The sequence below is a fragment of the Polyodon spathula genome, chromosome 19 (assembly GCF_017654505.1).
Source record: "Polyodon spathula isolate WHYD16114869_AA chromosome 19, ASM1765450v1, whole genome shotgun sequence".
Taxonomy (NCBI): Eukaryota; Metazoa; Chordata; class Actinopteri; order Acipenseriformes; family Polyodontidae; genus Polyodon; species Polyodon spathula.
Window position 1 is genome coordinate 27,432,516 of NC_054552.1, and position 25,750 is coordinate 27,458,265.

Genomic DNA, 25,750 nt, shown 5'->3' on the forward strand with positions numbered 1-25,750 from the left:
AAGTAAAAATCCACAAATGACAAAGATCACACCAATGCAAATGGTCCCTTGAATGCAAAAACAATGCCAAGCCGCTTGGGAGCCAAACTCATCATTATTGCTATACCAGAATACAGATACCACAAATCCATTTTTTTATTTTATTTTTTACTGTGGGGGTGGTGTTCTCTGTATAAATAAGGATATTACCATACCATCTCCACACAGAGCGAACAGTAGTTGAACTGGTCGGTTTTGATGTAAATATTCATCAGCGGTTTTGTCTTCCCACATTTATCACATGGGCCAAAGTTGATGGCCAAAAAGGTTTGATCGCACATCTTGAAGTCTCAGATGAACCTGACAGAAAAGAAAAGCTGCATTCAACATTTTTTTTCTCAGGGTTGGTCTGCACAGTTTACTTGCTTGTAAAGTAATTTGACAGCTGTATACTAGATAAGCAGTGGGTTATCCCCATTGCTTGATTCCAGATCAGTGGCAGTGAATACAAGAAAAAGAGCACCAGCTCTACTTGCCGGTCACCTTCCAATATCTAGAATACTGTAAATGTTGCCTACATTATAATAAATAATACCAGACCAGACTTAAGTTATAAGATTTTGGTCACATTGAGTCATGATGACATCAGTCATCATGAAGGGGCATTTTTTTGGCGCATTCCACTGCTGCTGGTGTTTTGGAAAAATATGAAACAATCACCTGTATTTAGCACCATGAAGGCAAAACAGACCACAAAAGCAAAGCCAGAGGATGTGATGCCAATCAGGCACATACTTTGTATATTCATTTATAAAATCTCAGTAATATCATCCTAATGTATTAATTATACACTGTAATTAAAATCACAAAAGTCCATCTTGACCGTTTTGTTTAAAGTGTTGAATTGGTGCTGAAAAAAAAAAAAATAGATTCAGCACTTTGTGTTCAGGTTTTGTGCATTCTAAATGTTAAGATTTAAAATAAATCTAAATTCCAATTTCGTTTGTATTTACCTTTGATTTTCAAGAATACCAGTACAAATGCCTTGAAGATGGATATATTTTAATAGTTTTAAAGAAAAACATACCTTGTTACAGAGAAATTCCTTGTACTGCTCTGTAGCAGAGAGAGTTGCGTGTTGTCTTCACAGAGGTGAAGCAGGTTGATTCTGAAGGACTGACTGGTAATCCACTTAAGAAAGGATTATAGTTTTGTACAGCTATATAAAAACCTGCATGCTGCATTCTGTAATTAACAGCGACAGCGCCAGATTTATCAAGGTCTTTTTAGAGCAATTAGTTCCATGTTTTTGTAATGTTAAACAATTAGCATGCTATTTAAATATATGTAAATGTCTACAATAACCAAAGCTAGTCAATTCTACTATGTGACTGGTCTTCATAGTAAACATACAGCACAATACCTGTGATGCTACGAGCTGGCAAGAATCATATTGCTGTATAGGGCGGTCTCTGACCAATGTTCAGGGCACTATTTAAACATGCTGCTAGTTATGCAGCTTTACATAAGTAGAAAGACATATATTGTATACTAATAATAATAATATTAACTGAGCACAATAGCACATTGCATGGACATAATAAGGTTGTAATACAGTAGTGGTCAGACTGAGACCTCATAGCAAGATAAGAGTTCATTTACAATTAGATAGCCATGAATAAAGACAGTACACGTTTAAGCCAATGCAATACTGTACATGTTTCAGAATTAAATTACAGCACAATGGATTGGAGAGTGAAAAAACAATCCCTTTGGATTTAATATTTGGTATATACTGTACAGTTTGTCATAATAACTTAACATAGATATATTTCTTTTTTTTTTGTTTTTTCCTAAGTTCAGACTGTGGTTAGTTGTGGTATCCAGTGGCAGCCCTGTCTCGCATATTGTTTCATAAATACCTATTAGGACACAATCAAGAACAAAATAGTTAATACATGAATAGTCTGCAAATAGCACACAAAGGCACCACTTACTGCCAGATATTAAGGTGCTCCTATTTTGTATTAAAACATTTTGTAAAAGAAAACCGTGCAGTTATCTTTTTTTTTATCTTTTCATTAAAATGTTATACTATTTAAAAACAACAGAAAACTTTTTTTTTTTTTAACAGAGTTGCATTTGGACTATTCCATCATTACCTGTCTGTCGGTGTTCAGCAGCATGAAATAATAAACACATCCTTTGCAGATTACTTGTGGTGTTTTACAGCCAAAACCTTATTCGTTTTTTGGCTGGAGATTCCTCACAATGAATGTTAGTTTTTGTGGTTGTACTTTTGCACCAGCAGCATACAGTACTATGTAAAATGTATAGCTTTAGAAACATTTACCGTCGACAAAGTCTTTTGTACTTTTTCAAATGAACAGCCTGAGCCACAATAGACAAGATCTGCTGTGTGAACTGGTCTCTATGTGGAAATATATTTGTTGTAGTTCATGTCAACATGCTTGAAACACTTTTCTTTGGCATGAACTGCGATTGCTGTGGGTAGGCATGTAAAATCCAGTTGTAAAACAACAACAAAAAACACATTAATTACTTTGTATTTGCACTGCAATTACAGCTGTAAATTCAACAAATCTAAATACACAACTACAGTAAAAACCTTTAGCAGCTTTCTAAAAAGTGTTGTAATTACAAACAGAAAAACAACTTCTAGTTAAATCAATAGTACAAATTTGCTGTACAAATGGTTCACATATTGTATTTCAGTTACACCATTATAAAATATATTGAAAGTTCATATCTGCTTCCTTGAAACCAGAGTTATAACAAGTGAAATGTTGTGTGTTTACAAAGTGGCAGAAGAACACCCATTCCTTTTCTGATATCCTGTCGTTGTTCCTGGGCCTTCAGATTCGAGTTAGGAATCCCACTTTGAGGCTGCTGGGAACCTGGATCACTTCCAGTGCTTGTGGGGAGGGACTAAAAGGAAAGGTGACTTGGAAGAGATACTTGCTGTCCAGCATCAGCTGTGCAGAGCCCTCATTCCCCTGCAAAATGGACTGCAAACAAAAGACATGAGTTTCAAGACATTTGCAAAATCATACTGTATTTTTCTGTACATACTTTATCAACACCACACACATCTCAACATACAGTGTATGATTTTTAGCAGAAGCTAAATGTCTTACCTGAACTTTGCGTACAAATGATGGAGCTACCCTCTTCTCAAAATCATCTATAGGTGTGTACGAGTTGAGAATCTTTACTACCTGTGCGAGATCAACGAGAAAGGAGATTACACCTTGAGAGGGGAAACTTTATTCATATATTATAATATTGTATATACAATTATGGTTATTGAAACGTAGGGTAATTGTCTGAATAATGTTGGGTGCCACAGTATCACATTACAGTCCAGTACAGAATGTTACCTGGACAGCAGAAAGCCCAGAACATCTTTCACATATTTCCTTGGCATCCTCGTCTGTTGATTTGTTGACCTGAAGTAACCAGGCCGTCTGACAAAGAGGCTCCATTGTGTCTATGGCACAGCTGCCCTGAAGATTCTTCTCCTTTAGCCATTCTTCCAGGTAACTGATGTTACACCTGTGAGGGTTATGGAAAGAGCTTAATATATCTATGGGTGGCCTTATTTATGAAGGACACATTAACAACCCACAATAAACTATGCTTGACAAAAGGAAATCTAAATTACTCAAGAAAATCTGACAATGCTGAATAAAACTACAGTAACATGAAAAAACATGGCACAGTGAATGGTATCCTATTTATAATGACTGGCATGGATAAAGTCTGCATTGCGTGCAAACATTAAAAAGCTGAAGAGAACTTCCGTGTCTCCTTTTTGTTTAGGTCTAATGTAATGCCAGGTCAAAGCAGTCAAGACATTAAGCACCCAGTAAGATCCAGGATCCTCTGTTCAGTCAGTTTCTTGCAAGCGTCTCATCCGAATGCCTTTACCTGATCTGCATTCCTTTTCTGCAGGAGCACATGTCTTTCCGGAGGAAGATGCTGTTCAGCGTGACGGCTGTGATGAGATAGAAGAGCTGCTTCACGGCTTGCTTGATCAGCTCCTGGTCCATGCCATGTTGACACATGGTGCTGTAGAAGTAGCCCAGCTGTTGCAGGATGCTGGAGATGGTGTACACCTCCGTGTCTTCATAGATACTGGCGGAACGCTTGCGGAACCCTGAGGGTTTCATACCGGAAATACCTTGGAGACTCTCGTGCTCCAGCATTCCAGGCACTGGTGCATTCAATTAGAAAAGAAAAAAAAAAAAGATGAGAAACTGCAGTTACAGCTATGGCCACAAATTTTGCTTCATGAAGTCGAATGAAATCTGCTGAATAATGTTATGCTAACGTATTAGATTACATGATTACATAACGCTTTATAGTTTTCCATATAATTAATGAAAAACTGACACCATTTCGTAGTTTCTTTGATTATCTGATGTTAAATAATATAAAAATTTGACATCATTAAAATGTTATTGAAAAATATAATTTAAAAAGTGTTCAAGAATTGTTCCTTCTATATTATATCAAGGCTTGAAGACTACTCAATGTCTCCACAAGAGGGAGCACTAAGTATATAGTATCCTATTTACTGCACTTTGTACAGCTTCATTTGGTGCATTCATGAGACTAGAGCTCAAATCTCTGCTATAAACTGAAGAACGTATGCATTAGGCATATCGACCCTTCCAGGTTATTGTAAAGCTCTCTCTACAGCTTCTCACCAATCATTGGCTGAATGCCGCTCTCCATGACGGTGATGAACTGCTGATAGATGCGAATGGCCAGGTCACTGAGTATCTGCCTGTGCTCAGACAGGTCGAAATTCTTCAGACAGTTCTTATTCTGATGTGGACTATTGTGTTTCATAAATTCCTTAAACAGAAACAGACACAATTCAGATGATTACAGATTTATATTTGGTAACAGTATCAGCATTACTACTTATATGCTCCAGTGAGGATTAGGACTGTACTACCAGTGGTCAGTGGACTGTCAATTATGCAAGCTAGCAAGTGGCAAGATTTTTCCTTTGTGAGTCTGTGAGCTGCTTGTTTTTGTGTAGATAGTCTGATCAGATGAGTCTTACCTCCTCCCCACTGTATTGCTTTAAGCAGTTCAGCAAGTGGCATGTGTTGGAGAGCCAGAATGACAACGTCTCAAAATCCTCAGGGTGCTCCTAGAACACACATCAAGAGTCTTTCAGGGAAAATTGTATGGTAGTGATGCTCTTAGAAGATTTGTGAAGATTCAAAGCTACAGCAGTATTTTAGTAACCACGGTATTGACTGTCATGATAATAGAATAACCAAACCAAAAAACAATAAGTAAGTATAAGAACAACTTTTGCAATTCTTATCTTCCATGAGGTGTTCTGTTGAACGTACTGTTGAAGGTTAAGGTATTGAGCGGTTTTTCAAACGGTTTCTTCTTAAAACGCATTTAAGAGTAACTCAGGTATCACAAGGAAACTGAAAATTTAGTTGACCAGATGCAATCTGTCAGTAAATTTCTAACCTGGTTTCCTGCAGCTCGTTGCAAAAATGAGAAATGAATGCTAACTTTATTTGTGGGACACGTATGTCCCTTGTACTTTAAGTTTCCATACACTTTATGTTCATGATTACACTCATGAGCAGCTTAACCTGTGTAATATTTGAAACTCTGTCTCAATTGTTCCCAGAAGCAGCTTACCTGAATGACTTGCTTAACCCCGTTTATGATTGCGTTCATCAATGACTTCAGCTTGTCTGCGTCGTTGAGGTAATCGGCATGCCTCACACACATGAACAAGATGTGCGCTGGCAGGCCTGGGATCATGTTCACCACCACGCCTCGGGGCTTCATATCTGCGATACAAGGGACAGGACTTGTGTCACATTGAGGCACTTTGAACTTCTAGCTTTCAGCAGCATCATTACTGGGTTAGTGAAACTAGTTTATAAATCACACACCTTACAGTATATCCTTTTGGAAAAAAGTGAACAATCCATTATAGACTGTTTTGTAATTGTTTTAGATAATAGCATATAATAATAATAATAATAATAATAATAATAATAATAATAATAATAATAATAATAATAATAATAATAATAATAATAATACCCAGAATGATGTTTTTAATTAGCCTTGATTCATCATCCTTTTTGTATTCCAGCATTCCGAGGTATTCCTTTGGTGCAACTGGTTCTTGGACTTGATTTACTATTTTAGAAAAAAAAAAAAAAAAAGAGAATACAATGTGTTATTGAGTGTTTTCAGTTATGAGCATCAATTAACTTTTTAACAAGGCAAAAAACAACACTACCCACAGAACACAGACACACGACAAGAGAACAATGCATCAATTCAGAAAGCCTCAACCTGCTATAGCTTAACAAACCCAGAAACACAGCATAATATTAGAAACAAGTGTGCCTGTGTTACCTTTCTCAATTGTCCGGAAGGCCTGTATTTGATTTTGAAGTTTCCTTATCAATCTGTCTTTCATATCAACCTGTTCTTCAAAGTCCTGAAATCACGAAATCATTGCAGCATTACAAATAACAACAATAAAACAAACTGGTGGCCCGTGGAACCTATACTGACAGTTTGTAAGAAGGGATTGTCCATTAAAATTGGTTGAATCACATTTGACCAAGCTGTTCTTAAGTTCACCCAATAAAAGGTCAGAAGTAGACGAGATTCTGACACCCACTAAAACTTATAAGAAATGCCCATACCAAGTTTGATCCCACTTGAGTGTATCGTGGCATAGTAAAAAGTACAAACTGTACGTTTACAATCCACTCCAGCATTGACCCTCAAATACATTTTAAATAGACTTCTATTTAAAAAACAAAAAAACATTCAACGGGGACAACCCTTAGAAAAGATTCCCATTGTAAAAGCATAGTAACGTGTAATAAAGCATAGTGAAAGAATGGTAAAGCGCGCACAGGTAAGCATTGTAAAGCCCAGTAAGGTATGGTAAAGCATATTCAAAAACATGCAAACCAGGGTAAACTAATGAAATGCATACTATAACCATTGGTAAAACTGATAAAATACAATGTGAAAATACTATGGTAAACTTTTAACAGGGAGATCTGACTGTTCTGTATCTTAAGGCTGTTCTTTAAATATCACAGCACGTAATATCAAAGCCAGGCAGTCATTCATCAATACTAACCATGTTTTCGGCAATCAGTCGCGAGGCTTCTTGTCGCAACTTGTTTTTGGCTTGGCTCTCGGCTTGGAACTGTTTCAGCAGCTGGTCGTTCTCATCCTGTTTCTCCGCAACCTTCTCTTGCAGCTCCTGCATCTCCTTCTCATAGGTTTCTTTCTGAAGCTCCAGTATTCTTCAATTGAAAACAGAGCAGATGTATTTCATTTCTGCTCATTTTAATTTATAAGGTAGCACTTACTGATGATTGCATGCCAGTGAACCAAAATGTGATTTCCCTGGTGGTGATGGGTGGTGTATCTTATTAACATCACTAAATACAATTCAAATGGAGGAGGTCTACGTGATTTAAAATCCACTGCTCTTTTGATTATTATATACTGCCATCTTGTGATAATAGTGGTGCTGCTTATCTGAATAATCGCGTTCATTCTGTGTCTACATTCTGTTGTGCTGTCTTGTCAATCAATACAGTGACTTTCCTGTTTAAAACAAAACAAGCAAGTAACTTAAAATGCATTCCAAAGCATCGGCGGTCATACCCTACCTTCGCTGTGAGCCTTCTTCTTCAAGGTTATTGCGCAGCTCACAAGTGATTACTTCCATGTTCCCTGAAAAAAAAAAGGTATGACACAGAACAAATACATCTGTGCTGGTCCTTACAAGAGCTCTTAATGTACAAAGGACCACACTTTATTACACATTTGTTAAAAAAATAAATAAAAAAAAAAAAGAGCGAACAATTTTCAAGCCAGCATATTCCAGCTGCAACGATGTGTTTAATGAATCTTATAGCAAAGTCCTAATTCTTTTTTTGTACCTCTCAGTTCTATAGCCTGGTCCTTCAAGCGGTTTTTCAGCTCTTGGTTTTTCCTCTGTAGTTCGGATATTTGCTGTTTATACTGCGGAATCGCCTTCAGAGAAACACAAAATATACACACCATTAACCTACCAAACAGTAGCTGTTACAATATGCTCTATATTTATGAGATATTTTAGGACTAAAGGCGCATATTGATACTAATGTTTTATAAACAGGGCTCACAATGTCTACAGCACATTACAGGCATTTTTTGTAATTCACTCAAACAATCCTTTAAGAATAACAGCTTCAGTGTTAACTGTTAAAGAGAGCCCGCTACCATGTTTTCAGAGGCCAGCCGTTTGACCTCCTGACGGATGTTGTCTTTCATGTTGTTCTCTTCTCTGAACAGTTTTTGCAAATGATCTGTCTCATGCTGGAGATGCTCGGCCTTGTAGTTTAGGCTCTCGATTTCTTTTTCGTAGCTCTCTTGCTGTGCTTGGAAATGGTTCTCCATCACCCTAAATAGGAGACAACAGTAACATTTGGTGAAATTGTAAAAAAATAAATAAATACAGCGTAAAGCAACTTCCATTTTCCTTTTGAAGTGTATACTAGCCTAGCACAGGGGTGTCCAATCACAGTCCTAGACTGAACTGGTCAAATTACATAATTAACTACTTTGGGGTCTGGATGGAGTTTTATGCTTCAAACAAACAATTTAGAACAGCGTTGGAACAAAGACCACCACTGTCCTAGCATATTATCATTATCTATGGTTAGACAATTCCCCAAAATTAATTGTGGAGTACCGTAATAAGAATATTACTTCTGTGTTGTGAATTATAAATCCTAAAAATATCTGGCCCTTAGGGATTAATGCCTCCAGCTGCCTGAAGCCCTGTCTTGTCCTGTACTGTTCTTTTCATTCTGAGAGCAGGTTGAGGTCACACTGACACATGCTTGCCTGAGCTACCTGTTAATCCTGGTAGAACGGGACTTCTAGAATAACTAGTCAGTCATGACTGCTCTGTTTAACCCTGCTAGTGCCCAATACGAATTTGTAGGGCATCTTAACCCAGTCAAACACAAGGTCAATTCTTATTTGCAAGAAACTTCAATTACAACATGTTACCATAGTCTGGTTAACATGTGCTACCAATAAAAAATAATTAAAGAAAACATGTCCATGGGTTAATATCCCATCACAAAAGCTGACAGTGCAATGGAGAACGTGAGGTCAACAGAGCTGCAAGATGACAGTGTCACATGACTTCTTTGTAATCAGGCAGTAGACACACAGTCACACGACAAGGCTTCCAAACAAAGGAAATCAATTTCAGTATTGGCACAGCATGTTTCCAAGGAAACAAGGGGAATAGTAAGGGGAATAAAAACACTACTCTAACAAATAATGACATCAACAGTAAAGAGATTACTCAGGTTTTAATGACATAGATACACTTTTACTTGTGTCATTGTCCAGACATGTTCCATTCGTTTTTTAAAAGCATACAGCAACCATTTTCTCTTAAAGCAAATTCTAAATTATGTTCCATAGCACATATTTGAGTTAAAATTTGCTAAGACAGTAGCAAGTTAAAGATGCCCTGAACTACGGACCTGATAGCTTTCTTCAGACCTTCATAAGCAAACAGTAGCTCTCCGTCTTCATTGATTTGTTCCAGATCCTCTTTTGATAATCTGAAAAATTAAAAGAAAGGTTCTTGGTATTGTCTGAGCTACTTTATGTACGACAAGTCTTGCTAAAATATGTTGTACATGTCATTTAGTATATTGCTTCATGTGAACTCATTTATTCAACCAGATTGCTTCAAATTGGACACCGATTTCCAGCTATCAAAGGACACAGTACAGAATGCAGTTCTCAAAAGTGGCTTTGTACCTGGAAAGCAGCTCTTCCTTGTTCAGTCCTCCAAGAAGCTGTCTTGTCACCTCTGACATTTTCGCTGCAAAAATATACAAAATCCACAGTTACCATTTACTGTATGGGACCAAAACAAGGTCTAAACAAAATAACAAATGGGCTACAATAATGTATGTGACCACAAGGTGTCACTAGGACAAGGAACAGCAACCCTTTTCTCTCTAGTATGGGCTGTAATATTTCCAAATAATCCTAATACCATCACACTGAAATGCATAAGCCTGCTCTATCACAATTAATTGGTCATCAAAAAAGAATCTCATAACAAACATCATGACTATTTAAATACAGTTAAACCCCAGTACAAAGGCCACTCCACAATTAAGGTCACATTTTTGCAATCCCAATTCTATTGACGTCAATGTTAATAAACTTTCTCTGTTGGTTCTTTATCTGGCCTTAGTAGAGAGGTTTCACTGTAACACAAACATAGAACAATTACCACAAAATGTAAAGACAAAAAAACCAACAATTCTCATAACTATATAAGTAGTTTTAGAAAACATGATCTTTATTCAATATATAAATTCCTATTTTAATTTTGAAGCTTGTGATATGCAAAACAGTCGATGCTTCTACTGTACCTCTGGTTTCCTGCATTTGTTCTTTGAACTGCTTGTCCTGCTCTTTTTTCTGTGTCTCCAGAACCGCAATCTCTTTCCGCAGCTCTGGGATTACCTGTGTTTTTCAAAGCGTTTTTAAAAAAAAGAAACTCGCAGGGTTTTTGAAGTGCCACTTGCAATCGAGAGAATCCGAAATGCATGTTTGTGTTTATTTACGGCTGCAATCAGCAACCCTTTTTTTAAAGGCATAAGGTATTTAGGCGGTACTGTACAACTGAACACATGTGTTTGCATGTTATTATATGTAAAGGACTGTTTGATAGAAGAACAAATAATGAAGACAAGTCTGTAATGTACTACACACTTTGTGAGCCCTTAATGCAAAATAAAATCCATGGCGACCAAGAATAGATGAAGTGTTGCCTCTGTGCATTGAATACATCTAGGGCTGACTAGGGGAAACACCTGCAGGGATTACCTTGGCCTGGTTTGTGAGCTGGGCGATGTCCTGCTTGAGTCCGTCATTAATGAGGGACTCTTCTTGGACCTGCTGCTGCAGCTGAATCTTCTCCTCTCTCAGACACTTCATCTCCTCTTTCAGGGCTTCTATCTGCTTCTCATAGTCGTCCTTTTGGACCTCAAAGCTATTCTCCAGGATTCTGAAAGCAGGCAAAAGATGTACTAGAACAGTACGGGCAGGTGGGGCGGGGCGATCACTCGCTCTCTCGCTCACTCACAACAATAAAAATATAATAAGTTATATATATATATATAATTTTTGGAAAATCTCTAACTATAGACAACCAGCGTGGGAAGCCAAATAAAGACATTTGAGCCGTACTTTCTTTCCCGTTCCACTCCTGCTAGATCTTCGAAGAGTTTTTTCCTGATGTCATCTACATTATCTAGAAACAGAAGCAGACATATGAACGACTTGCACAAGAGCCATGACTCTGTCATTAAATGTTGGTTTTACAGCCCTCGTTGAGTATTATTCTGATCTAACGTGACCTTAGGCAAGGCAATCAAAGACGAGTTCTAATTTGGGTCTGTGAAACCAGTCGTTAGACTGCCAGGTGATATACTGCACTAGGAATGCTGTATAACAACATAATAGTTTGGCTTGATTCAGATTTGTTGGAATCCTTACTTTCAGATTTAAATATTTGCTTAAAGATACAAGTGGGCTCCAATTATAATATGAACATATTATGCTGAAGAAACCATGACAGAACCAAAACATTATCAGTAACCACACTGATAAAATCAAAATGTAGCACACAGATTCAGATAAGGTACTGCAGTGGATTACAGCAACAAAATATTGCACTCTGAGAGCACGGACAGGTGCTCCCAAAGCTCCCAACAATTCAGGTCCACATTATTGTGAAATGTTACCACTGTAGTACCATTTAATAAAGGGCTCATACAACTGTAGCCATTGAGGTGCCATTATAGTGCCATTGTAGTGTGGTAAGTAATGAAACACAAAATACAGTATGCTGCTCCTACCTTTCATTTCCTGAGACTTCTCTTGGAGCTTTTTCTCCAGTTTCAGCTTCTCTTCAGTAAGGTTGGCATTGTGGGTTTGTAGCTGAGTTATAACCTTTGGTGAAAGACAAATACTGTTAAGGCTTTTGGGGCATTCTGTGGTTACTCTTTTAGACTAAGCCGTCTAAAAGATGGAGGCCGACCTTAAACAATGAAGAAGCAGTAGAGAGATGGAGATGGAATCAGCCAGCAATGCAGTGTGGTAGACGTTATAAGTTCCTCAAGGAATGACAAGGAATAACTTGTTTTCCATACATGAAGAGGCAAGTGCAGATCACAGTGATGTTATATGCAGTACCTGTTTGGTTTCCTCCTTATTTTTCTTCAAGTCTTCCTCTAACATCTTCTTCTGTGCATTGGATATCTTAAGATTGGCTTCCAGTTTCTGCAGCTTGTCTACATCGTGGGAGTGAGCGCTGGCCAGTCCTGTCAGCCTCTCCAGTAACCCGTGGTTCTCTTTGTTCTGTGGGTTCAAAGAGATTTTAGATTGAAATCGTAAAAACATTCTTCGAATGAGACATAAAACCGAGATGCTATTTTAAGAGACTCTGTGGCAGCAGTTGTGACGCATAGTTCAGCCCCAAGTCTCCACAAGTCTCTGTAAGTAGACTGCTACATAACTAATAATACTAATAATAATAATAATAATAATAATAATAATAATAATAATAATAATAATAATACAGCAACTACACAACTACACATTCAGTTACTAATTATAGTGTTATTAATGGCATTTAAAACAAAGTGTTGCCCCTCAGACATACAGAACAACTAAAGTACCTTCAGCTATTACCAATGACACCTTAAATAAATTTGCTGTGAATATCTAATGCCATTATTTCAGTTACAGCCATATAATCCATTTAACCAGTGATCTCAAAGAAGATAAATTGTAAATAATTATGTGAAACTTCAATTTTCAGGCCTGTCCACAAGCAGAAATATACAAAAAGATGTGTATATACAAATATACAAGTAGATCTTTCTCTGAGGGTTTCTCTTCTGTAGGTTCAAGCTTATTCATCAGTTTCAAAGTAAAGTGAACATTCATAGGATAGCATATATTTTTGTATGTACTGTACACCGGCAAATAAGTCTGCTAGTTTATACTGAATAGCAAAATATTTCTGGCCCAGTGGCCCAGTTTAAGCAGCACTCTCTGGTTCAGTCCCCCCAGGCTGTTAGTGCCTCACTTGGTCCTCCAGTTTCTTCTGCAGTCGCTGCACTCTGTAAGAGAGCTGCACATTCAGCACCACTCTCCGAATGCTCTGAAACCTGCGTCTGGCTAGCCAGGCTCGCGCATGCTTCTGCAGGATTGTAGCCTTGTGTTCCTGAAGAATCTGTAGGTAACAGAAAAGGGGTTGATTAAAATGGGAGACAATACCTGAACTGACTGTCCTGTATTGTTGTAAGCCTTTCAGTTTTAGTTGTCAAAGTAGAAATAAAATGCACTACTATATGCCAGTTCATCAATTCTGAGAAAATTATTAGTAAAAACGTCAAGGCAATGTAGGAAAATAAAGGAAACACATTTGGCAAGACTTGTCACACGACACAGGGTACAGTGCTGGACTCTTGCACTAGAGGCTGTGAAATGGTGGTTGTCCTGTCAGACCCCTGATAGAATTAGGAATATGCTTCATTAATATCCCCTCCCTTCCCCCAAAACTTACCTTCTTGAATCGTATTCGAGCAAGCCATCCCCGAACAAAGGCCTGGATGGTCACCGTGGCAACCTGAATAAGCTGCCAGACCTGGCGTACCAGGAAGCCCCGGCAGTGCTTCTGGATAATGATGGCTGCCCAGCCCTGCTTCAAGGTAGCGGCACTCACTGTTTGCCTAAGGCAACAAGGAAAGACTTGAGCTAGTTCAGCTCAAACACTCCACTGTAGAATGAGTGTGTAAATGTAATTGGTTTACCCTAGTTTTGCTTACCGTATTGCCCACTTGCCTCGCACATACTGCTGGATGATGATGGCGGCCTCTCTCATGCGGAGGTACTTCCTGCGCTGGGTCCAGCCTCGGAGGTTCTTCTGGATCGTAATGCAGGCTCCTCGCAGCCGGTCTGATCGCAGCTTCTCCAGGTACGCCACCTGACCTGCTCGGAAAAAGATCTTCGTTCTGCCGAACTTGTACTGGTTGGGATCCTTGGGGAACAGAACAGGTTGCCAGCCTCAGTCATGATCATCACCAATAATCTACAGCAGGGCTGGGTCTGATCTTAAATTGAACTGGAAGTGCCAAGGGTAGTTCTGTTCATGACTCAGAGGTGGGCACATTCCAGAACTCAACCAATGTCAAGCAATTTTTGCTGAAAGTACCAATGTTTGGCACGTTTTTGAGGAAGAGCTGGGATACCCTTATAAAAGTTTACCACGATAAATGTGCATGGTAATTTTCCACAGGGCATGCTTTTTCCTGGTTATACTACACATTTAGCATCGTTTACCATGGTAAATTTATCATGCTTTCATTATGCTATTACTATGGTAAACTTGTATATAAATAAACAAAAAATATTACTAACAAAATATAATCAATTAATCAATAATCAACAGTAGCCAATACTCTTCATATGCTACTATTCTTTACACTGATGAAGTGATGCTGTTAAAACCTTTATGTTTTATGTAGTTGAAAACAAAGGTAAAGATTGTTTTCTTTTTTTCCTGAATCTCTGAATTAAACAGTAGAAGAACAAGGCTGATCAGAAGACTCACGAGAATTAACCTTTGCAGCACAGTCTTGCAAGTCTGTTTCTTATCGTTCAGTGTAACCTCTTGCTGTGTCATTAGAATGCTGTAGCGACTGTAAAACTCAGTATACATCCACCTGCAAATGGAAATGCAAATTCTGAAACTGCCCGAGGACAGACATGACAGATACATGCCAAAGCCATTCCATTAAAGCCCCACACCAACAATATTTACAAAAAGATCCTGACTTCTGGCACAGAGCACAACAGAAGAAAACTGATCTAGCTAGTAAATGAAGGTTTGTTTGATCTGATGCCACAGCATAACAGCTGCTTTCCTGTACTGTGTTTTGTCACTACAGGTAGCAGAAACAATCTCTTTGGGGTGTGTTTCACCCCAACACTGAACAATAATACGCTTAATACCTTAGAACATGTCTGGACAATGACACAAGTAAAAGTGTATCTATGTCAACTTACCTTGATGGATAGCTTTGAGCACTAATACGAATGGTTTCAAGAACCCCACAAGCTCGCAACTGCTGCACGACCCTCTTTGAATCATATCTACAAGATAGGATACATTCTAATTAGGTGGTTTCACCCGTCAACAAAAAATACCCTAAAACAGCAGTGCGCCACCTTATATACCTTATGTATATAGTTGTCCATACTGCAGGCAATCAAAAAATGCCAATAACAAATGTAATCTAATTCAGATGCCACGATCCCAATTGAATAGAATGAGCAGATTTGCTTTTGTCAGGATTATTTATAAATACAGAAACAAATACACCCCCATTTAAGGTGTTATTATTAATCTTTGATTTAAAAGGAATGCTTTAGATATCTTTCTGAAATGTGATGATGCGCACTGTACTTTTAAAGAGTAGAGGGGTTCCGAAAAATATAGCGTTAAACGTCCTCACGTGTTGCTACAAATGTTTAAATAACATACCTATAATTTTTCTTTTCATTGTTAACATCCTGACAACATTTTACACTTATAACTTTAAAGTCTGTTTCAAAGCTTTTTTCAAAATGTCCGCTCTGGGGTTTGGGATGTGTCCTCTAAATCACTGCAGGAAGTGCGATTAAAAAAAAAATAACATAACAAGTGCTCTGTCTTTTATTTTCTGTATCACATCGTGAATCACTATTACTGTGTTACTTGTTTGACAATGCGGGCAATAACTCTTTTAAGTCGGGTAGTTAAAACAAATTATACATTCATACAGTGGCTGCACAAAAAGGTGCACTTACTCGAATTGGAGCTTTTCTTCATTCGGTTTTATGCACCGTACATAGTGAGGCGTTGTGGCATTCAGAGTCTCCATTAACAAGTACAGAGAGCTGCGGAACTGAAACAAAATATATGTAACTGTGTACAGATGTACTGTGGATATACAGCTGTTTGAAATAAAATACTTATAATACAGCAAGACTGTCACTGGTGTAAAGCCTTGTTTCAATACCTTGTTGCCAACTGTCGTACGGAGCTGTTTGTTTGAGGGCTTTATTCCAGGTGTGGCAGCTTTGAAGTTAATGCTTTTACTGAAGGGAGAAGTTGGTTCTTGCTCTTGAAAGAAGTTTGCAAGGAGATCAAACTGAAACCAATAGAAAAGATGCAAATAGGTTGCTGTTATATAAACTCCACTAGTGGGAACTAGTTCATGGTGGATGATTTCTATTTTTAAAAACACAAAACAAAATAATGAAATCTGATTTGCTGTGGATAAGCATCTCCGCAGGGGATAATAAGAGGACCCACCTTACTGGCCTTCAGTATGTCAATCAGCTCTTCATACATTGTATCTCTGTTCTTCTCCAGAAATCCGTGGCATCTGTATTCCACCTGGTCAAAAAAGAACACATGCTTACAGACATCAAGGATACATTTACAGTACTTGGAAGCCTTCAGTGCACACTGCTCGCTACTGGTTTGATTGTTTCTTTTCTTCACAATATATGTGTGGGGTTGTTTTACCTTATCAGCAAAGTGCTGGATTACAAACGACTGGTTTGACATCCTTGGCTTCTCAAACAGAGGGTTCTTGTTCAGATAATTGTTATACAGCTTCTGAAGCCAGTTCTCATCTTTGCCCTGTGGAAACTGGAGAAAAGGGAAGGGACCGTCACTAAAAAAGGGTTATCTGCGTAGCTAGGAGCTGCTGAAGTATTTATAAACATGAACCAAAGTATTAGTATCTACAATCCGAATAGGTAAACCAAGCACAGATTTCTGCAGGTGCATTTTATTTTAAGAAAAATAAAACTTCAACACTACTAGTAAGGTTAAATATAAAGAGTGTCAAAGGTGAGCCTAAGTTAGTTACTAGTTTTGTAACATTCAGGGCCATATTATGAAGCAAACTAAAATTTTAATTACACAAAACTAGCAAGGAGGAATTTATATGCTGGAAGTATTGTACCTAGTCTGTTTTGTTTTGTTTTTTCTGCTCGTCTTTGAAATCACTCTTTGATGAGTGACCTTGATAAATCCGGCCTATTATTTTTATGACGAACTGAAGGCCAGGTTGACATTTTGTTTGGTTAATCTGTACCTTTAATTCATATACAGGTAAAGCACAGGCAAGCACAGAGAAATATCTGTACAAAGTGGTACAGTAAAATACAGGGTGATTAGAAAGTAAGTTTTAATCACTCTGTATAATAAAACAATGGCAAACCATTGGAAATACGTATAGGCATGGGGAAACTGCAACATTACAATTCAAATTTACTGTGGCAGTTTTAGAAGAATAAATACAGCACTTGTTTATAATCTGATAGAATATTATTCTTGTACATGGAGTTGTCCTACATATTTCATTTTTTCATCAGTTTGAGCCTCACAGTCTTTACTGGTCTACTTTACAGTTATGGTTAGAGCTAGTTCCAAGTCTTCTGCCATTACTCACAATGTAAGGAGGTATTAGAGGAAGTTCTTACCAGGCACTCTTCATCTAACAAATCCAAGATACCCATCTTCGCTTCAATGAGGTCAATGACAGGCTGATTGTCATAGAAATCAATCAGCGTCCAGGGAATGTCCTCCTTCATGTATTCTTCTTGTTCCAGTTTAAAGACATGCTGCAGTGAGTGTAACCAGGATCAGTCAAAGCACATCAAATGGAAAAAAGAGACAGTCATGTTGGGAACAAACCCATCATACATACCAGGTTAAACTGCTGTTGCAGTTTTTCATTGGCATAGTTAATGCAAAACTGCTCAAAACTGTTGGTTTCAAATGTTTCAAACCTAAAATACAGAAAAGGTGAGATACGTTATTTGAAAAGGTAGCTTAGAAGTAGATGTTTGTACTTCTTTATTAGCAACACCAAATAAAACCGAACTATAGTGTATTGATAGTGGCGAAAGAAGTTATTAAGATTGGCTCCTCATTAATATACTGTACACCACTTAGTTGAGACTGGAGGTAGAATCGTTTAAAAATGTCATCCCTTGTCCCGGTATGCATGAATGTATGGACTGTGGTTATGGCTCTTGTAAAATGCACATCTCTTGTAAAATCAAATAAAAAATACCAAGCACATTACATTTTGTATATAATGCTCAACCTCTATATAATAAGATTTTCCTAAAACCTGTAAAAAGGTTTATTTTCTGTACTGCTCCTGTATTAGAGGATGGCACACTGCTTGACGCTTTTAGATTTGAAATCCTTTATGGAGATATACTGTATTTCTCTAAAAAGCAACACTTCTTTGACTTCTTAGAAAGGCAATACCCGTAAATGTCCAAAACTCCAATAAAGGTGTGCTTCTTCCCAGGAAACTGAAGAGCCTTGTTGATTCTGTCGATGATGCAGTTGAACAGGTGGGCATAGATCTGTTTGGCCAGGGCATCCCTGGCATTGATGGCTCGCAGCTTTGGCATGGGTTTCACCACAGTCTCAGAGACCGTGATGATTTTCCGATTGCACAGCCAGCGGGACACTCCATCAGGGCTGATGTTGAGTAGACCACAGAACACAGCCAGGTGTTTGTCACTCGGCTGTTATAACAGGAAGAAACAGGCCCAATCAGTGCTTATCCGTCACTGCCTTGGGCATGTTACCATAACTACTTAATGCTCTCAATGTCAACACTGGGCAGCAAAGGGTTAACTAACAATGTTAACATTCAGAGTTCAGTAATTCTTTCTGTTATAAAATTAGACGAACAACACATTATAAACACAAGACATTGACAGAGTTTATTTTTATTTTTTTTACAGCTGTATATTTACCGCATGGTTGAGTGTTTAAGTAATGGATCAGCTATCGCTTCTCAGGGTCCCAGAGCAGTTAATTCTCTATATCACAGAGCAGTTAATTCTCTATATCTGTTAAACCTGCTATAGAACGACCTCAGGACCAGAGTTGCCTACTCCTACTGCTATATTATTACTGTCTTCTTTTTTTCATGCTCTTACAACCTTGAAATGTAATTTACACTGGGACGTTCTGCACTATATTAAAAAAATATGTCCAGTTAAAAAAAAAAAACATTGTTATTACCAAATACTATAAAAGGAATACTCTAAATTTAAAAGAAGACTAATCTACTTTCAATTTATAAACAACAACCCCTCTAAGTAACATACTGATTTGAAATAAAGAAAATCTTAATTCCCACAATAAGGGGCTACACTGAGCAGCAGTTAACGATTCCCCCTGTACTCACATTGACAGAAGACCTGTCGTCACTGATGCCTTTGATTTCTACATTGCCTAAATGTAGGACTGCTGCCAGCACCTTAAATACGTCCATCTGAAAGTCCTCTTTTAAACCTGACAAGAAAGATGCAAAATGTTTTGAAATGATTAACCTGGGATAAAATGAGTTTATGCTCCTCGTTCAAAGGTCACGGTGACAAATCATGTTTCTTACTATAGTTAAAAATACAATAAGTCACTTGCTATAGTTATTTTGCTCAAACTACACAATTAACATTAAAGCCTACATTTCCATCTGAAATACACGTCTCACCTAGCAGCGAGAAAGTCCTCTGGGTTTCAATCATGTCAGCTCTGTCATCCACTCCGTCAATGTACATTTTGCCACCCATGCAGGTATATCTAAATTCATCAGCACTAACTATAAAAAAATAAAGACGACTAAAGCCAACTTTGACAGTAATAATACAAGATCTGATTTTCAATGCCTAACAACACAGAGTAAGGTATAAACACAATGCAAGTAAGCTGAAGCGTTTGTCTACAATTTCATGTTTCAAGGTATCAAGTACTTGCACAAACTTACAATTGCTCGAAGATACATGTTTAACTGTACATTGCATCCGAGGTAAAGGTTTTCCTTTTTTCTGTTTTGCACTTACCCCTGTAACATGGAATAATGATGAGCTCAGCACACACTTACCCAGCTTCAAATTCTTGAACTCTGGTTGGTTTGCAGAGGCACAGAGCTGGTAGAATATATGGTAGTTTCTCTCATTCTCTGACTGAAGAAGACATCAATTAGAAGAAACGTTTGCAGTTTGAAGTACATTACAGAATATTTAATTTAAAGATACAATAATTTAGAAAAAAAAAAAATGCTATTTTAAAGTGTAGTAAGTCCAGCAGTTCATCAATTCCATACAAAACACTTAAAAAAAAAAAATTCAGTTTGAAACTAAAATCAATATAATAAGGCTATCTGTGAACATTGTAAACAGTTTCATGCAACCCCACCTTACCTGGAAAACGACTCTTGATTTTTCCAGCAGATACGTTCTCATGTTTGCTCCGATGATCTGATAGCGTCGGTCAAAACTGATTTCAGTGTATTTTCCAAATCGACTACTATTGTCATTTCTTGTTGTTTTAGCATTGCCGATAGCCTGAAAGAGATCACAGAATAAAACTGTTATGGTCACTGATAGGCCCTGTTCACATCACTTACGACTTATTACAATATTTCTCGACAGAGTGATGAATTACTTTTAAAACTGGAATTCATGAAACATTACAAAGCCGTTGTTAAAGAATGCAAGAACAATGTACAACAGTTTGTTTTTCTATTTTAACCCTACAGACCGCTATAGAGGGTTAGGAAAGATAACTCAAAACTGCAGACTGCGACTGCGGTCCAGGAAAGACAACTCCATTCAGAACAGCAGCCCAGTAAAGGAATCTTACAAGACACTTGAACTTTTAAATTAGGGTTATCTTTCTGTAGTGCTAGTTAGCGCAGAAATTCATCAAAATAGACTTAAAAAAAAAATTGTGATTAGTACCAAATATTGCATTTCCCAAATGTAGATTTTTTATAAAAGTATTCACTATGGTAGAACAGACTCCTCTGCAGGAGTGGTACCTAGCAACCAATGATAACTAAGAGTTCAAGCTGTGCTCTGTTATTGGTCAGTGAATAACAGTGTATGCTGTGTTCTATCATTCTTTTAGTAAATAATGAAATATTTCATCAAAGTCCAGAACACAAGAAATGCAAATATATATTTAAGCAATGTTACAAGGCCAACTTTAGTTTTTTTTTTTGCCCCAGAACCAGTCTGTAAATTGAGCATACCTCTGTTATTGGGTTTGATGCCAGGACTTTATCTTCCACGTGCGTCTTACTGCCAGATTTACTAACAGTGGCAAAGTATCTCATGGCATAGCGAGCAGACACGGTCTTTCCAGCTCCCGATTCCCCACTTACTATAATAGACTGGTTCTTATTATTCCTAAAATCACACAGAAATACATGCCAAAATATGATCAAATGCATACAGTAGAGCTGCAAGTCCTGTAAGTACCTGATGGTGCCACTAAAACCACTACTGTACATTTCAACTTAAAACTGGCTCTTGTGTTACTCATCTTCTAGTTTCTCACAGGTTTTAACTCTGGCTCTTGATGTGCAGGTGATTATATCTTAAAAACTCACCTGGCCATCTGTTTGTATGCCTCCTCTGCTACAGCAAATATGTGAGGGTCCATATCTCCCATATTTTGGCCACTGTATGCATGTATGATGGCATCTCCATAGATAGGCAGTTGTTTGTACGGATTAATGGCCACAAGTATAATACCTTAATGTGAATAGGGGACATAATGCGCACTGGTATTACTGAAAAAGCCAAACTATTGAGTAAAGTTGTAAACAGACACCAAATAATGTTGGTTTTGTATTAAGCTGAACACAGACGTGAGCCACTGCTTCATTAAATCTTCATTTTGTCACACAATAATCCAACAGATTCTTAAAGAAAAATGTTCTCCTTTACCTTGAGCTGTCAGAAAGGTTTTTAATCTGATTGATGTTTTTGAAAGACAGATTTCCTTGACGGGGAATTAAAAGGCCGCTCGTTAGCTTTACATGTTATTTGCCTTTCATCATGCATAATCAGGATGAGGTAATAGGGAGTGAAGCCACATTCTACTCATGGAAAAAAGTCAGGTGTTTGCTGGCTGTCTTTAAACGAACAGTTTATTCATTACAAGCCATACTTTATACCTAAACCCCATCTAGAAAGAGAATTAACTGTTTTTTTTTTTTTTAGAACAAATATTTGTGTTCTTCATGCAGTTTAGAATTACAAAGAGAAGCATAACAAATTCAGAGACAAACATTTCGACAAAGTCTTTTTCAGTGTCTTCAGTGCTGAAATCAGTTTTGATGTGGGGACTCCACCCCCAAGTGTTACAGTGTGAAGGATCTCTTTGTGGTCACATTAAAAGGAATGTGTGTACTGTATGCTGATTTTGCACATATTCGATTTTAATTGCAGAGGTACACATGGGCTGTTATGGATAGAATACTTACCACAGTAGGTGTAGATAATCTTGGATTCCACAAAGCGCACTTTGAGGTTATGCAGGACTGCAGGCTCATGGAGGTAGCTGAGGGCAGTGAGGTCATTTTCACCAACAAGGATGTCAGGGTTACGTAGATGGGGCAGGTCCTTGGTAACTGAATCAAGGGGGTATTTTAATTCCTAGGAGAAAATGCAATTCGGTAAAGATAGTAGTTGTGATGCAATCATTCTTCAGAACACAGGGATCACACACTGTTTGTATTGTTTGTATTAACAGCAACACCAAAACATTTTACACCGTGCATTAAGAAACCCAGAGGTCTACTCCTTACAGAAACAATGATGCATGCCACAAGACAGAAAGACTGAATTCATGTTTAATTCTGGCAATGAGTTCAGATGTTAATGGAGCTGTTCTGGAAACCAATGCTGTTATTCCTTGTGCACAATAGTAAATTCTAGCTTAAAAGTTTGTTTCGATTTTTTTTCAGTTCGCAATTCTCTCAAAACAACTAAGAACATGTGGCGGTCAGATGTAGGCATTGTAAATATTGGCAATAGTTTTAAGTATAAGACCCTATTCTCATTGCTTTAAAACATTGATTATTAACATGTATATTCCTCATTTTATTTAGACTCATATCATGTGTTCTTCTTAACTTTAATTAGCACAAACACAATTTCTATTTAGGAAAAGTATTATTAAATAAAAACAAGGGACTTACTGTGCCATCTTCCAATAGCAGTTCAAGCACATTTTCCTCTGGTTTGTAATCTCTGGTGATCTCAGCTGATTTCCAGACATCTCCTAGATCAGGGATCCACACTCTGTTGTACTATAATTCATAAACACAGCATGAACAGGCAATTTAAAGATGAGGTTTTTCATGTAAGTGTTTTTACTAATCAACACTTCCACAATAAACAACATTTCTGTTTATTTTTCTGTTTCCATTTGTTCTGATTTTTTTTTTTTTTTTTTTTTTAATTTTGCAAACAAAAAAGAAAAAACATTGTCCTTGATTGTCAGTGTAACAAAATCAGCTGATGGAAAAAAAAGATATGAGTTTTGCTTCCTGAAACCACATTACACTTTGCAGAAGGCATTCATACAGGACCCTCCTGTGGTTCAAGGTAGAAACAGGAACATGTCTGTTTAGTTCATAACCTGGCTGAGTGACAGGAAGGCTTGAATATGTTCTGTTGTTGAATGCAAACGGTCTGATTTTTGAAGTACAGTGGAGTGCACATGAGGGCAAACTATGAAAAGCTGTCAGATGTTATATAGGAATGATGATTTCATGATTGTGGGAGCTTCTAGTCATTTTTTTTTAACAGACAGCAAAATGCTAAACAACTAGAAAAACCTGTCCATCACAATGAATTGACTCACATGGGAAGTCAATACTACACTGAAAACTTTCCTTGGTAAAAGGAGCTTTGCTCCAATGCTTTCACTTTTAACCACTTTTTCGTTTTCCAAATGAAAGCCAGTTGTAGGCTTTTACTTAAACTGCAAACCACTTGCAATATGCTTCCAAGTGTAATAGTCATTTCTGGCCCAGATAATCCTCAGAGGAAATACAATCCCTATACAGTTTTATGGACTGGCATACATTAATTTTTACTTAAACTATATACAGGAGTATAGTTATTTTTTGTTGTTTTATAAATAGAGGTGGATATTCTAAATGTATAAATCATGTTGCTAGGGAACAAAACATTCTGATTGTGTATTTAAATAAATTCATGCTGTAGGTTTTTTTTTCTGCTTTAAGAGTGTTGAGTTGAATAATTCTTAAAGCAGAAAAAACCAAGCCCTACAAACAAACATAGGGCCTTTACTTTATGATAAGTCTATTACTGTATACTGTTACACATATATCATTTTAAATGTATAAACCAAGAAAAGTAAAAGGCTTTAGTTTAACTCGCATATATGTTTTCTATACATCACATAACAATACTACTGCTTCACATTAGCCTACACTATTTTGCCATAACTCATACACACATACAAATTGTTCTGTTTGTCCTCGCATGTACTTTATCACACACAATCTACTCCCAGTTGTTTTTATAAAGTACAACATTCTGCTGCTGACAAAATGAAGAAAGAGAAATGTTTATATGTAATTGATCTTAAATTTGGAGGAAAAGATCTTTGGTAGCCTGGTTTTATTACAAATTCATTTTGCGGTTACCTTACATGTGATATATTTACTGTTACAGTGTTTGCTGTCCTTGAATTCTGTTTTGCGCGTCGTAGGAGCTATGCGATTTTTTAGAGCATAAATTGTACTATATTTAATAAAACGTTCATTGCACAGCAATTAAATAATCCAGGACCATAATACGAATTATGTATAAAGTATCAGGGATTTTTCATATTTACAGCAGCCTACTCAGTGTAAACACTATCTCGGTAAGTTTCGCACCATATGGTTCTTCATTCCGGCAGACGAGGTAACTTCTCAACGGTTGCATATAAGTTTGTATATATAGCAACATAAACAGAAACTGCAAACAGACGTTGCAAAAATAAAAACTATGTGAATCCTCTAAGTTTCAGGTGACATTTCCGACGTCCATATTTTTACAACAGGTGAACATACTTTCCTTCAAGCACTTTATTCCCGCAAGACAAAAAACAGTCCTACCTTGGTGTACAGCTCCGCCAGAGCCATGGTAACGGGTTGTAGGGCTGTAGAAAATATAATTATTCATGTAATGTCCTAAAATCCAGATTTTGAACTATGCTGGTGTAAGCGTCTTCCTTTATAGTTTGAATGGGAAGGCTTCCAGGTCAACTGGCTTCCACTCCACTTCAGGTTACAGTGATGCTGTTTACAGTAGGAGAGAACTCTGAAAAAAGTGTCTACAACCTTTCCGCAGTCAGATCCCGGACTTTGTAACCTCCCTCTCTCCGCCCATAACCCGTCTTGTGACAATGGCTCAACTGATAGGTGTGTTTATTTACACAGGGATCAATAAATTGAAAGCTAATAAAGTGCCATGGGAAAAGCGCCTTAATTACTGGTGCATCATCTTTTATATATGTGTACATAAAACAAAACAGAACATATTCAGTAGGTTACCTTTTACTTCTGTATGTATGTGTAAACAAACAACAACAAACAAACAAAAAAACCTCAATGTAATTAAACCTCAATCCTAAAGCCATAATGGTAGAATGGAAATATGTCACTTACTGTACATTACATAATGAATGTGGGGAAAAAAATATTTAACACTACTATGAAAA

General features: G+C 37.4%; 1 protein-coding gene across 1 annotated transcript; it reads right to left on the minus strand.

The window, feature by feature from the left end:
• Positions 1-1,474: 1,474 nt before the first annotated feature.
• On the minus strand, positions 1,475-25,338 carry LOC121294300 (unconventional myosin-Vc-like). Its single transcript, XM_041217887.1, has 41 exons — positions 25,146-25,338; positions 23,211-23,321; positions 22,494-22,665; positions 21,615-21,759; positions 21,255-21,411; positions 20,422-20,565; positions 20,103-20,184; positions 19,713-19,820; positions 19,407-19,513; positions 18,470-18,735; positions 17,898-17,979; positions 17,671-17,811; positions 16,706-16,831; positions 16,490-16,573; positions 16,194-16,325; positions 15,982-16,079; positions 15,199-15,285; positions 14,744-14,855; positions 13,959-14,170; positions 13,697-13,862; positions 13,217-13,363; positions 12,319-12,483; positions 11,982-12,075; positions 11,311-11,374; positions 10,948-11,128; positions 10,491-10,584; positions 9,865-9,928; positions 9,582-9,662; positions 8,299-8,479; positions 7,977-8,070; positions 7,704-7,767; positions 7,163-7,331; positions 6,418-6,502; positions 6,097-6,195; positions 5,683-5,837; positions 5,078-5,167; positions 4,713-4,863; positions 3,931-4,216; positions 3,381-3,555; positions 3,138-3,218; positions 1,475-3,008 (listed from the first exon to the last, which is right to left on the minus strand). Exons 1-41 carry the CDS (start codon positions 25,170-25,172, stop codon positions 2,856-2,858), a joined length of 5,232 nt encoding a protein of 1,743 aa, XP_041073821.1. The 5' UTR covers positions 25,173-25,338; the 3' UTR covers positions 1,475-2,855.
• Positions 25,339-25,750: the final 412 nt, after the last annotated feature.